The sequence below is a fragment of the Mirounga angustirostris genome, unplaced genomic scaffold (genome assembly GCF_029215605.1).
Source record: "Mirounga angustirostris isolate CCGP_5_RB_7025 unplaced genomic scaffold, mMirAng1.0.hap1 SCAF_6, whole genome shotgun sequence".
NCBI lineage: Eukaryota > Metazoa > Chordata > Mammalia > Carnivora > Phocidae > Mirounga > Mirounga angustirostris.
In genome coordinates, this window is record NW_026991714.1 from 29,695,903 (window position 1) to 29,709,750 (window position 13,848).

At 41.8% G+C, this 13,848-nt stretch overlaps 1 protein-coding gene across 5 annotated transcripts in view; it reads right to left on the minus strand.

Annotated features, from left to right (window-relative positions):
• Window positions 1-10,134: 10,134 nt before the first annotated feature.
• Window positions 10,135-13,848, minus strand: part of NR5A2 (nuclear receptor subfamily 5 group A member 2) — a 137,644-nt gene continuing 133,930 nt past the window's right edge. For all 5 annotated transcript variants that reach the window (XM_064594038.1, XM_045877082.3, XM_064594040.1 and 2 more), the window contains one exon: window positions 10,135-12,839. In XM_064594038.1, coding sequence (XP_064450108.1) covers window positions 12,592-12,839 — 248 coding nt within the window. In that variant the 3' untranslated portion in view covers window positions 10,135-12,591. The remainder of the gene's footprint in view (window positions 12,840-13,848) is intronic.

Below are 13,848 nucleotides of genomic sequence, written 5' to 3' on the forward strand. Positions count from 1 at the left end.
AAAGGAAGTAAGGAGAGAGGAAGGAAAGATCACTGGCTTAGGGCATCTGGGCCGGGGGACCTGGATCACTGCTCTCTTAAACTCCTGACCAGGGGTGGATAAATAGCCTATGTATTTACTCTCCTCTGCTCAAGAAAATACATGCCTGAAATTGTCCACGCAAAGATGTAGAGCAAGTTTCAGCAGCCTGGGGACAAAGTACTAGCTGGTTTGGGGAGCGAAGTAACCTGATTTAAGGGTAGCTGGCAACACAGTAGGAAGTGAGGATGGGGGTTGGGGAGAAGTGAGAGCCTTCCTTGCTGCCCTCTCCCTCCCATCACCCTCTGTATCTGGGAGCCTGATGGTTTCTCTGGGATGTCCCCAGAGATAAATGTGGCAGACGTGCTCCTCACCCCATGTTTGCAAAGCCGCCATTGTCTCTTCCCCACGTCCACACTCCTAACGGGGGGCTGAAGGAAGCCTTGAAACCTGTGTCCCTGGAGTCACAGACGCCCGCGTAGACACTGAGGGGATGACAGGAGCCATTTTCCATCCCGGACCCCTCGAGAAATCCCCGACGGAGAGACAGAAGGGGGACAACATGCCAGTTTTCTGCTGGGAGAGCTCAGAAACCAACACACAGGATTAATAACCAGTATTTTACTAGCTGATTACAAGATAAGCAGGCTTTGAGTTTCCTTATTCCCCTGTAATTATAATGAAGTGTGTTGAAACATAAAAATATCTGTAGTCCCAGTTTTTGCCGAAGTCCCTTCCTTAGGATTAAAACAGTGCTTACCCACCGTTGTGCTTGGATCCTTCCTCGTATCTTCACATCTGTTAGGAGGCTTTGTTGCCTATCAGATTATATTTGGGAAAGTTTTCCGCAGTATTCAAAAACAGGAAATTGGCATCTTTGTGGATCATAAATCAAAGCTGGATGGAAACCCCCTTCTTTTGACTCGCACAGTGCCAGCTAAGCTCTTGCTGCACCTCGTGAAAATAAACGCAGGAAGTTCTGAGGATGCTTCTGCAGAGCTAAAAAAAATTACATATATATAAAATCACTTGATATCAACTCCCAACACATTGATACCTTATTTGGCCATAGTTTTCTACAGAATGAGGTAATACAATAACAGCTTTAATATTAGGAAAAAGAATGACACTTCTTATTATTACCTGGTTGATCCTAGATGACATGTTTTTTCTTTATTCAGTGTAATGGTCTCATCCCACCTCCTTTGTGTTTTTTTTTTTCACCTCTTTTTTCCCCCAATCCCTCCATGTTTTGAGCTAGTACTTTTTGTCCCTTCCAGGCCCTTGTCTTCTGATCTCTGATCTGCCCTGTGAATCTCCCTTGGCTCACTACTTCCCACTTCTCATGTGTCTGTAGCCCCCTATTGCTCAGCCTCTTACACCTTTGTAAGTGGCATCCACATTTCAGTGTTGCCCTTCCATAAAATTCTCCTCCACTAGTAACATTTCAGGCACCAATATGGCTGGATAAGGTGTCTGTATTGTAGTGTTGAAAATAAACCAGGGGCGCCTGGGTGGCTCAGTCTGTTAAGCGTCTGCCTTCGGCTCGGGTCATGATCCCGGGGTCCTGGGATCGAGTCCCACATCAGGCTCCCTATTCAGCAGGGAGCCTGCTTCTCCCTCTCCCTACTGCTCTCCCTGCTCGTGCTCTTTCTCTCTCTGACAAATAAATAAATAAAATCTTTAAAAAAAAAAAGAAAAGAAAAGAAACCAGATCCTCCTTTGACTTCCCTTTACATTAAAATGAAACAAAGCAAAAGTAAACAAAGAGAAAACAAAGATGAGAAGCAGAAACCACTGAGCTACTTTCATTTTTCTGTTTGGTTATGCCAAAGTGATTATTTTTATTTATTTTATTTTATTTTATTTTATTTTATTTTATTTTATTTATTTTAAAGTAGGCACTACACCCAGTGTGGAGCCCAGTGCAGGGCTTGAACTCACCACCCTGACATTGAGACCTGAGCTGAGATCAAGAGTCCAATGCTTGAGCCACCCAGGCGCCTCCCCAAAGTGATTTTTTTTTTTAAGATTTTATTTATTTATTTGTGTGAGAGAGAATGAGAGAGAGCACATGAGAGGGGGGAGGGTCAGAGGGAGAAGCAGACTCCCTGCCGAGCAGGGAGCCCGATGTGGGACTCAATCCAGGGACTCCGGGATCATGACCTGAGCCGAAGGCAGTGGCTTAACCAGCTGAGCCACCCAGGCGCCCCCAAAGTGATTATTTTTAAAGATGTGAAATAATCATGTGGTAATGGTGTGTTTCCTTGCCTTTTCTTTATATATCTATTTCACTTGAAGTTGAGAAAAGGGAGATTTATCTCAAAGAGTCAGGCAGCCTGGTGATGAAATGAAGAACTAGAGGCGAAGTTTAACCATCCGTCTCTTCCATGTTTTATTTCATATGAAATACATGGCTCTGTGGTGAAATTCCTGGGCTTTGTGTTCAGATGGAGCTGGGTTGGTGTCCTGGCCCGGCCACTAACAGCTGTGTGACCTTAGGAAACACGCAGAACTTAACCTACAACACCACTCTCCTGCTCACGTTGTAGGGTTGTGGTGTGAATAAAAGGAGACAATTTAACTAATAAGGGCTCAGCACTTTAAAGGGTGCAATCTTTGTTCACTGTCCTTGTCCCTATTTTCGTGAATGACACTGGGTGTTGGGTGGGTGGAAGAGTCAGTCCCCCATGTTCTGTGTGTCTGGCTGCCTGAGTCAAGAGACGAGAATTTCTCTTTCTCCCGCAGGGGGTCCCACCACTTTCAGGCTCCTTTAAGGGAGGTGGGAGGATGAGTGAGCGCTGGCCGGGCATTGCCCAGGGAGCTTGGCTTGAGTCCAGGCCACACAATGCTCACAGGAACATTTGACACTCAAATAATACAAGGCCACAAGGCAGGAGCAGAGGGGAAATAAAACCTGTTACAGCAACACTCAGCGGCAGCGTAACACGTGTTTCCACACTTATTTATAGCAGCTCATTCTCCCTCCACAGCAGAGAGCTTTGGCTAGTCTCAATTTGTTTCTGGGGAAAATCCTTGGGACAAGTTTTTTTTTTGTTTTTTGGGAGGGGGCAGATGGAGAGGGAGAGGGAGAACCTTAAGAAGGCTCCACACATGGAACTAGAGGGTATTATGCTAAGTCAGTCAGAGAAAAACAATTATTGTATGATTTCACTCATATGTGAATTTAAGAAGCAAAACAGAGGAGCATAGGGGAAGAGAGGGAAAAATAAAACAAGACGAAATCAGAGAGGGAGACAAACCATAAGAGACTCTTGATCATAGGAAACAAACTGAGGGTTGCTGGAGGGGAGGAGGGTGGGGGGATGGGATGGAGGTAACTGGGTGATGTGATGAGCACTGGGTGTTATATGCAATGGATGAATAACTGAACTCTAACTCTGAAACTAATAATACACCGTTAATTAATTGAAGTTAAGTTAAAAAATAATAATAATTAAAAACAAAAAAGGAAGAAGGCTCCATGCTGAGCATAGGGCTCAGTCTCAGGACCATGACACTTAACTGACTGGGCCACCCAGCCACCCCGAGATTTTTTTTCTTTGCAGTTCTTTTTTTAAAAATTCCATTTAGCTAACAAGATTTTTTTTTTTTAATAGTGAATACTTCTGTAACTGGGCCCATGGCAGTTCAATGTGAGTAGAAATGACAAGCACAGAATGTTTTTTCTTCATAGACATTATTGCTTTGGATTCACACAGTCCTCCAAAATGAATGCACATAGGATGTTTTTCAAATAATTTTGTGATAAAACAAATAGGGAAACTTCTAGTCAAACGGGGGTATGAGAAAATTAGGGTAGCTCTTAAAGTTACAACATGGTCAGGACTAATATCTGGGCAAGGGGTGGTGATTATGATGACGTTTTCTGTCAAGATGGTGTACAAATAGAAGTTTTCACCCCCAATTCTCATTTATGTGAGACTCGAAGAATTTTTGGGTTGAGGATGTTCCCAAGGCATTGGGCAATCGATACCTATTTTAGCTGTCCGTGGTTAGAACCAAGCTTACTCAGGCTCTTACTGAGGCAAAGAAAAATTTTGTGATTTTGGTGCCATAATTTAAAAAAATGTGTTTGCCACCATTGTTTCTTTTGAATTCTAAAGAGAATGCTCATTTAATGAGATAAGTGTTGGGCCTGCAGGATGCCTTGGTCTGTGCTTTCAGGAAGGCCCTATAGCTAAGTGGTTAAAAGCTTGGGGTTTGGACTCAGAACTGTTTGAACCCTTGCTCTATCACTTACTTGCTTTAGGACTTTGGGCAAGTTATTTAACTTCCGTAAGTTTCAGTTCCTTTAGTCCTAGGTAGGATTGTCTTGAGGATTAAATGAAATCATTTTTGTGTATTTGGGTCAATGTTAAGCTTTTGAAACAAAGAGACCCCAAAATACAGTGGCTTAAACAAGAGCAGTTTGTTTCTCTCTTACCGAAGTCTAGTCAGTGGGCACTACTCACCAGGTCACCGAGAGACCCAGGTACTTCCACCTTTTCGCTCCTCAGTCCTCTAGGCGTCAGGATTGTTGCCACACCCGGGGTTCAGCGAGGGAAGGGGTTAAGAGCCGAAGTCCAGGTAAAGTTGGAGAAAACTGAGAAGTTGCTCTTATCATTTCTGCTCACAGCCCATTGTCACTGACCCATCTTACTCACACGGTCACACCTGGCTACAAAAAAGGTGGAATATGTAGCCTTTAACTGGTAGCCAAGTGTCCAGGGTAAAAGGGAGGATGGAGGGCACCTGGGTGGCTCAGTCGTTAAGCGTCTGCCTTCGGCTCAGGTCATGATCCCAGGGTCCTGGGATTGAGTCCCACATCGGGCTCTCTGCTCGGCGGGAAGCCTGCTTCTCCCTCTCCCACTCCCCCTGCTTGTGTTCCTGCTCTCGCTATCTCTCTCTCTGTCAAATAAATAAATAAAATCTAAAAAAAAAAAAAAGGGGAGGATGGATTTTGGGGAGACAAGATAGCTATCAAGTCTGTCATACTTTGTAGCACATAAATAGAGGCTGCTGTTTTCATGAATTATTTCTAGTATGTGTTCTTTCTTTTTTTTTTTAAAGATTTATTTATTTATCTGAGAGAGAAAGCATGCACATACATGCAAGCGAGGGGGCGGGGAGGGGCAGAGGGCGAGAGAGAGAGAGAGAGAGAGAGAGAGAGGGAGAGAAGCAGACTCCCTGCTGAGTGTGGAGCCCCGAGGCGGGGCTCAATCTCACAACCCTGAGATCAGGACCTGAGCCAAAATCAAGATTCGGACGCTTAACCGAGTGAGCCACCCAGGCGCCCCCAGTATGTGTTCTTTAAATGCATTTCCTTAACTAGATCATTGCCTGGAACACAGTAGAGGCTCAGCTAATATTTTTCAGGTGAGAAATCCTGGATTAATAAACAAATTGTTGGGAGGGGGTGGAAGGATGGGGTAACTGGGTGATGGACATTAAGGAGGGCACATGATGTAATGAGCACTGGGTGTTATGTAAGACTGATGAATCACTGACCTCTACCTCTGAAACTAATAATACAGCATATGTTAATTAATTGAATTTACATAAAAAATAAACAAATTGTTTTTTCCTTCAGTTAAGATATTTTTATGGACGTCCTGGGTTTTTCTAGTGTAACCTCTTTAATTTGCTCTCTTTTGTCAGATGGGAGGGAGAGCTGTAAGGATGGGCAGGGACGGCAAGTACCAGCAACTGCGTGAGGATTACCTCATTGAGCCAAAGGGCATCTTGCCCCTCACAGTGGAGGTGTCTGTAGGGCAAACCAGCAGTTTTGGATGTGTGGCTAGAACTTTTCAAAAAGCAGACACTTTCTTTTTCAGAGCATTAACTGCTGCCTGATGTAAGGGATGAGCTGGTCTAACATGTCTGGCAGGCTGTGATTTCTCTCTTGCATCATACATAAACATCGAAATGAGCTTTGTAAATTCAGCTCTTAGACATTTAGGTCTCTGGAGTTGCCTGGATCTTGCCTGTCAGTATCTCATCATGCTAGCAGACTTCAAAGACACAAGCACATTTTTTTCCTGGAGGGAAGGAGTGAGGAAGAAGATCCTTCCTGAAGGTTTGGACCCGTCTCTTTGGATGGTCATGCTGGAATCTTGGACTGTCCGTTCTGGAGGGCCGTTAACGGTGACCGGCCATCCGCTGCAGGAATCATGTCCCCAACACTGTCGTCAACCCCAGCTTTAGGTGGAACAGTTTCTGCGAAATCACCAACCTCTAGGAAGTTGGTTTCATTTTTGGAAAGCTTTGATTGTAGACATTTCTTTCCTTCACATCGTGCCGAACTCTTTCTCTCCGTGATAGCTACCAATTTTACTACCACCAGTTTCTGCTCCCTGGTGCCGCAAAGCACCTTTCCTCTCCCTTCTGCAGCTCTTTCTTCAGATGGTGTGCCAAGATGCTGAGCGCCATGTATCCATAAAGTAATGCCATTCTCACTGCCTAGTTCTCTGGATTAACCCCATGCTCAGGATGGGAGTCGGGATGCCGTCACACATGGGAGCCATCCCTGAAGGAAACGCAAAATTCATTTGTGATACTGAGTTTGGAGTGGATGAGCATGCTGGGTGAGCACTAGATGATCTCAGTCTTGGCCCCACTAAAATGTCCAAAGTCAAGGAGACTGGGGAGCACTGTCCTTATCCTTCTGTGGAGATCATTTGCTGTGCTTGTTCTAGTCACCAGCCCTGGGCCAGTGGCTTAGAGCGGTTCCAGGCACTGCCCGTGCCCTATGCTCACGGGGGCAACTCAGGCAGAGAAACACAATGAGACCAGAGTACGATTCACATCAGAGGCTGAGGGGCCTAGAAATGGGATCTTTTGACTTTGTTGGGGGGCTTGTATGGGATGCGGGCAGCTAGGAAGATTTCTCCAAGTCTAGTCTCGGTTTGGTGAGCCACTGGGGAACGTGCCTAGAAGTTCAGAGGCAGGAAAGAGCAGGATATGTTCAGGGTGGCAAGTAGCTCAGTGTGGTTGGTATGTTTTGGGGAGTGGAGTCTGGGAAGGCAGGCAGATGCTGTCTAAAAGGTCTGAGGTGTGAGGTCTAGGGGGGCAGGTTGGAACTTTTTCCTGAAGATATTAAACGTCACAGGACTGGAATAGAAGGAGTGACATGGTCAGCTCTGGGGTAGGAAGACGCGCTGGCAGCTGTAGAGAGTGAGGCTTGGAGTGGGCTGAGATTGATGGCAGATCAGCCCAGAGGTTATTGAAAAATTTTAGGCAAGAAATGCTAAGGGCCTGACCTAAAGCTGCAGGGAAGGAGAGGAGAGATTTGAGAGAGTTATGGAAAGTAACGGGCAGGATTTGGATACCGAGGTAATGGGGGAGGGAAAGGGGTACATGAGGAATAGCAGGGCCTAAGGTTGGGGGGAATCTGGAGGGACTTCAATTCTTGTGGCTAAAGTGCTGGAAGCTCTGGCCCCATCAGAGCTCACTGGGCTCGCTTCTTCCTGAGAGGTGGGGCCGACAGCGGTGGCCAAGGACAGGGGGCTGCTGTTTGATCAGGTGAGACAGGAGAGTTGTGGCCTGCGGTCCATCGAGTTCAAGAATGAGATGCAAATCAGGTATCAACATATTGTCTCCTTTTGGCCCTTTCTGACTGATGTGGTCCTGAGCACAGTTTCAGATCTAGTGTCCCAGGGAATCTGGCCTGGCATCCGTAATACCTCTTGGGCAGCCTGGGGTCTGAAAGACACTGGCCTCAGCTCACGAGTGGAGTGTGGGGGGTCCAGCTTGCTCCAGTCTAGTGGTTTCTTGGTTGTTTAGTGTCAAACTCATATTGGGGACACTCAGTGATTAGTCTAATTACACGTGTTTTTGCCTCTTTTTTCTCTTTTCTAGCAACAATTACACATGCAATGTTTCATAGATCGGTTCTTAAGTTTTTCTACAAACAGACCACAACTACTGCCTGGTATCAGCCACCAAATTATTAATTCCTAAACTAACACGAAACAAATGCCTCTGTGAGGCAGTTAAAGTATTGCAAGAATATTTATTTTGAGTGACTAAACTATACACTTCCTGTTCAGTGTTAACGAAAATTGGTCTTTATTATTCCAGGGAAATGTCAAGATCACTAAGTATCGTAGCATTTTGACCTGTGTTATGTTGAGCAAACTCTCCACGTGTTTCTCATAAAAATATACATCAGAGATCGTTTCAAACTGAATGTCAAACTTAGTTAAAGGTACAAACCTCTTCAAAGTTATTGTGAATATCAAATGGAACAATCAAATGCACATCAGCGTGAGCCACTTTTTTCTTAGGGGCTCTATCATGCCGATGGATTTAGCAACTTTGTGTCATTCTAGGTGATGGAGTGAGGCTTCTGCTCTCATCAGAATGACCTCTGTGGATGCTGGGTTGGGCTTTGGAGAATCTCCCTCTCCACCAAATTTTTAAAAAGTGTGTATAATCACTTATAAAAACATTTAAAAATTGATGTTCTATACCTTGCTGGACTTCTGTGATGATTACCTGGGTTATACATATGTAAGAATGTATCTAGCTGTATACTTTTCTCTAAGTTATAGTTCAATTAAATATGAATACGTATTTTCGTATTCCATGGAATGTCAGCAAGAATTTTTTTTTTTTAACAAAGTTCTTCCCGTTAAGAGGTTGACAAGGGAGATGTGTCTTGTAGGCCACTATTTAGTTACTTAAAAATCTTAGTTCCGTAATCTACTAGACCCTAAGTGCGGCGTTTTGAATTGATTCCTTGGTATCTTTTTGAAGGACCCAAAGTAAAATCAGTGCCTTCTTGGCAAAGAGATGACAACTCCTGCCTCTTTGCGGGAGGCAGGGGCGGGGGCGAAAGGAGATAGCTTTCCCCGCATCACAATGTTCCATAAGCATACTGTTTTGTGGCTCTTGCCTTATTTTGTAATAGAGGTAAATATTCATTTCCAAAACGGATTTTGTACGTATTTCCTTGCTTTAAACATCTCCAAAGGCTCAATGGTACCGAGAAAGGCTAATTTCGAGGACATAGACATGTTACTGTTTAGGGTTAAACTCCAGAAAACGTAAAAGGCTTTTAGGCTTCTAAGTTATTGATATTTGTATCCTTAGCAGTGATTTGATGCCTGATTTTATCTAATACCTTTTCTTTTCGAAGCAAATCCTAGGTGTCGCCCTGGTTTAGAGACAGTGGGGAGCCGAACTGCCTGGGTTCAAATCCCTGCTCCTTCACCGGCTAGTTTCTCACTCTGAGCAAGAAACTTTAAGAGGAACCTAATAATACCAAATGGAGCTGTTCTGAAGATCACTTGAATTAACAAGGCACTTGTTAATTTAATGCTTCGAGGATCCAACTAAGGATAAGACTACTCTAGATAATACTTAGAGAGGGGAAAGTTATCTATTTGTGTGGAAATCTTTTGATTCCATTCCTAGTCAGGTATCTTAATTACTTAGAAGCTTTAGTATCTAACAGAATGAGGACAGCATAAAAACTTTTAAAAAATTATCAGGCTGGGCATATCAATATTTATTGAAATACTGAAAAAAAAATCCATTTTGTCGAGAAATTCCTGGCAAGAATTGACATGACAATATGTATTTCACTGATACAGTAAGAAAACGCCAACAAGTAACCGACTTCACACTCTAAACATTGCATGGATTCAGGTCCAAGGTAGCTGCAGATCTGTAATACAAATGTTCAGACATTACAGATTGTCTGTTTACAAACATAGACCAACTATAATAAGCCACGCTAAGCCAAAAATGTTTATATTTGAGTCTGCTTTTACTAATAAATCCTGTAATTGATAAGGCAGTTGCTAAGGAAATGTCTCGTGACAGACTGGTTAACAATGAGCACTAGAGAAATTTCATTTGCCAACTTTGGATGGGCCACAGATGTTGGCTGTGGTGCATTCTTGTTTATCAACTTCTGTTCTTGATGTCAGCAGGAGTGTGGATGTAAATCTCCGTGTTGCCCATCTTTCTAACTATACTTAGGATGGAATTTGCTAGGTTAACAACATACCAGTAATTGACATTTCTTAGGTTTAATTTTCAGGGGAGAGTACTACTGTATTATTTAAAATAAGAAAACATGGACTTTCAGAATCAAGGTATTTAGGGTTTGTTTTTTTTTTTTTTTTTTGCAGTGTTAAAGACCCTCCAATTAACTATCCCACCAATCTCATAATTGCCGCCACCCATGTTCCACATGCAGGATGCAACCACTTCAGTAACTGTTAACAACACCCATTCCTCCCCACATGTCTTCTAGCCAACTTGGTTTTTAAGTGGGGAGGGTAAGGATGCTGCCAGTCTATTTAATGCTTGGGACATTGACTCTGATCAGCTGTTTTTCATTGTCCTTTGAGCTGCGATGACAGGTGACTGAGACTGCATGAGAAGCTGTGGACACTCAGCTTAGCAAATGTGTACCCTTCATGTGGACGAATATTAGAGGTGATTAAAAAAATAATAAAATAATCCTTTTTGTACACACAGAAGTAGTAACTAATATCTTTGGTATACAACTTACAACGCTTGTAAAGGAAACCAGGGAAGACTCTACCCTCGTTAAATTTACTTGGAAACAGAGGAAACTATAAGTCACATAATTTACAATAGATATTAAATAAACTACAGTAAGAATTACGAAGATTTACAGACATTTAATCAAGTGAATGATTTTAATTCATTAAGACCCTTCTCTGTCCCTGAACTATGTTCCACTAACTTGAAGACATGCTACAGTAAACACATATATTTGGTTTCTTCAGTCTTGGCTATATCTTATACAAAGGTGAAACCAAGGAACAATAAATTAGCATCATAATTGTCTACAGTTGAAACTATGATATACAATATAAATAAACTATTCAAAAGCCTGAAACATTTATGAAAAAATTAAGGGACTAGGAGATACTTTTAGTTTTTACAGTTTTTACAAGTGATTGTGCCGCTGATAATCTCAAAAAAATCAAAGTCTAAATGAGATTCCCATTGTTGATTTTAGTGTCTCACGACATACAATAATTAAGTACTGTTAAAAATAATTACCAATCAGAAAAATAACATTAAGGAAATTACTGCTTTAGCTATTTTGTAATATCACAGTTTCCCCCCTCCCCCCACAGGACCTAAAGAATGTAAACACTATCTTTTATTTGACTTGAAAGTATTAATACTTTATTTTAGACAAATGTTGATCCACATCTGCACAGCTACCTCTCAGAATTGTGAAATAAGGCAAGACTTCCATACCTGTGGCATTACATGTCAATAATACTGCTATTGTTTGGAGAGTTTGTTTTGCAATTCTTTGTCCTTCAATATTTGTTCTAGAGCAGACTTTGGTCTATGACTCAGAAAGGTTAGTATCACTCTCTTCCTTTCCCTTTTGGGGAAGATTGGAATTGCTTTAGTATCTTTCCAGTCCATATGTAGGAATCACTGTTGCTGTTCTATGTTTAGGGGATGTTCAACTGCAACAAGCCGGATACTTGAGGCAATTTATTAGCTCACCTTTTTCTTTCTTTTTTTGCATAGCTTAACATCCTTCGGTTTTATTTTAAACTACTTAGCACTGTGACTATTTGACATCCCAGTAAAATATGTTTCAGGTTTTATTTTCAAATGAACTACAAACTTGGATGGTCCAAAAAGACGAATGTACCCCAATAAGCCTTTTGGCAAGAAATTTTTATGAAATGACAACGCCAAAGCCACATTTCAGTAACAATAGCAGAAATAAGGTCTAGCTTGCTTTAGCTATGGAGCATTTGCTTTAAATTTGTACTCCTTTCCCTTAATATTAATTAATGCTTATATAAGATCAGAAGAGGGATACTGTCTGCTTTTTTTTTTTTTTAACATGAACACATGACAAAACAAACCAGAACATATTTCAAATGGCAAGCTAACATATTGTAGACTGTTCTTATTAGCTGTTTGCAGGTCTAAGACGTAGACATTCAAAATTAGGCTTTTCATGATTTGGTGGAGCTACTAGTGGGTGTGGCTGAGCACAAGTCTGTAAGGACAGATTCCGTGATCATAGGACAGAAGGTGCTGGGTCCTTGAAAGGAAGAGGGAAGGGCTATTACAGGTGCAGCGGATGGATTTTTTGAGTTGTTTTAGTTCAGCTTTACCATGGAGGCATTCTGTAAGCTCAAATCCCCTGCTGTATAAGCCTAATTAATAACACAGATCAGTTCCTAAATTTCTTCACAGCGGAGATCAGTTTAAATATACAAGAATTGTTCTGTCCATTTTCATTCCGATATGGGGTTGGTATCCATCTGTGAGTTCAATCCACTTCGTTACAATGTCTTTTATATGGAATCCTTTGGGGATGTGAAGCCTTTGATTCACAGTTTGCAATACAAATACCCTGATACATCATTTATTTGCTATTAAGTATTTGATTATTATGCCTTTTTAAACTCAATATCTTTAAACCAAGTTTTTAATTAGTGTTGCTTGGAGCAGTTCAGAGTATTTTTTTTTCTTTTCTTCCTGTTCTTCTTTTTTCCCCCACCAACCTCTTTTTGTTTTGAAAGCAGAGCTTTTAGGGGTTGGAACCTAAGCTCTTTTTGCATGCAACATTTCAATAAGGAGGTTATTATAGGGCACATCCCCATTCAGATGCTTATAGTAGAGGTATTCTTCAGCCTGCATGCTGATGGCCCGGATTTCAGGTAGTCGAAGAAGTAGCTGCCCGAATTTCTCTGTTTGCTGTGGGTAGTTGCACATAGTATAGTCCAGCAGGGCGGCATTGACTTGTTCCTGGACACCTTCTACCAGCTGGAAGTTCTCAAGGTTTTTGACATCTGGATTTAAAAAACAAAAGCAAAAACAAACCATGATATTTTAATGGAATTTTAATTCCTGTTTACTACAGCAGTGTGTTCAATTAATGGATGTATTTCCTACTGACATAAAGCATACTTTATATGCTGCTGAATATTCAGTAAGCCCCACTCACCAAGCTTCCTGGGAAAAGGATCACAAAAGAGCTTTAGAAGAATGTCTTGTTGAAATTCTGCATATACCTCAAATCAATTAGACACCAATGGATTTTGAGCAAGGTCAACTCTTCATATCTTACAAAAGGAAAGGTTTGAGGATTCCTAAAGTAGAGGGATCATAATATATTGCCAGCAAATGAGTCCCTAGAGAAAGACCTATCTTAACCCAGTATATTACACAATTCACATGATTCTGTATTAATTTTTCTGACCCAAGGTGAAATCTGTGTCCCGGGTATGATGTAGTTAATTCTAATAAAAAGTGACAGGGTTCTTGTTTCTGTTTGACATTTTCTAAATGATTCTGAAAGCCTTTGACTTGTCTAGCCTATGCTAATGAACATCTGGTACACTCCAGTGACTGGCAACAGAATATTCGCTACTGAGAACTCTCTAAAATATATATCTCAGTGACTAATGATCTTTATCAAATGAAAGCCTTGTCCTTTAGGCAGAACACACTCCAGGATGGCCAGTGCCCTTTAACCTGAATGTGGTTTGAAAGTCTGATACTTTACTTTCCCCCCCCCCCTTTTTTTTCCTGGTCCTGGGTCACTCATACAGAGAAGATGGACATGGACAATTCATGCAGCCTAACTCCTGGTGATCATCCAGTTGTTTTAAGGCATCTGCCCTAGAGGTCCTTATAAATATTGAAAAAGGGAGAAATAGAGAGTCAAAAAAAGACAGACTGACATACAAATACATACACAGACAATGAACAGGGGAAAATGGTGATGTTGGAATTTCTCTTCTGGAGTTTATTTACGTTAACTACAACTTTTATATAATGTGTAAATAGAAGTCTCTG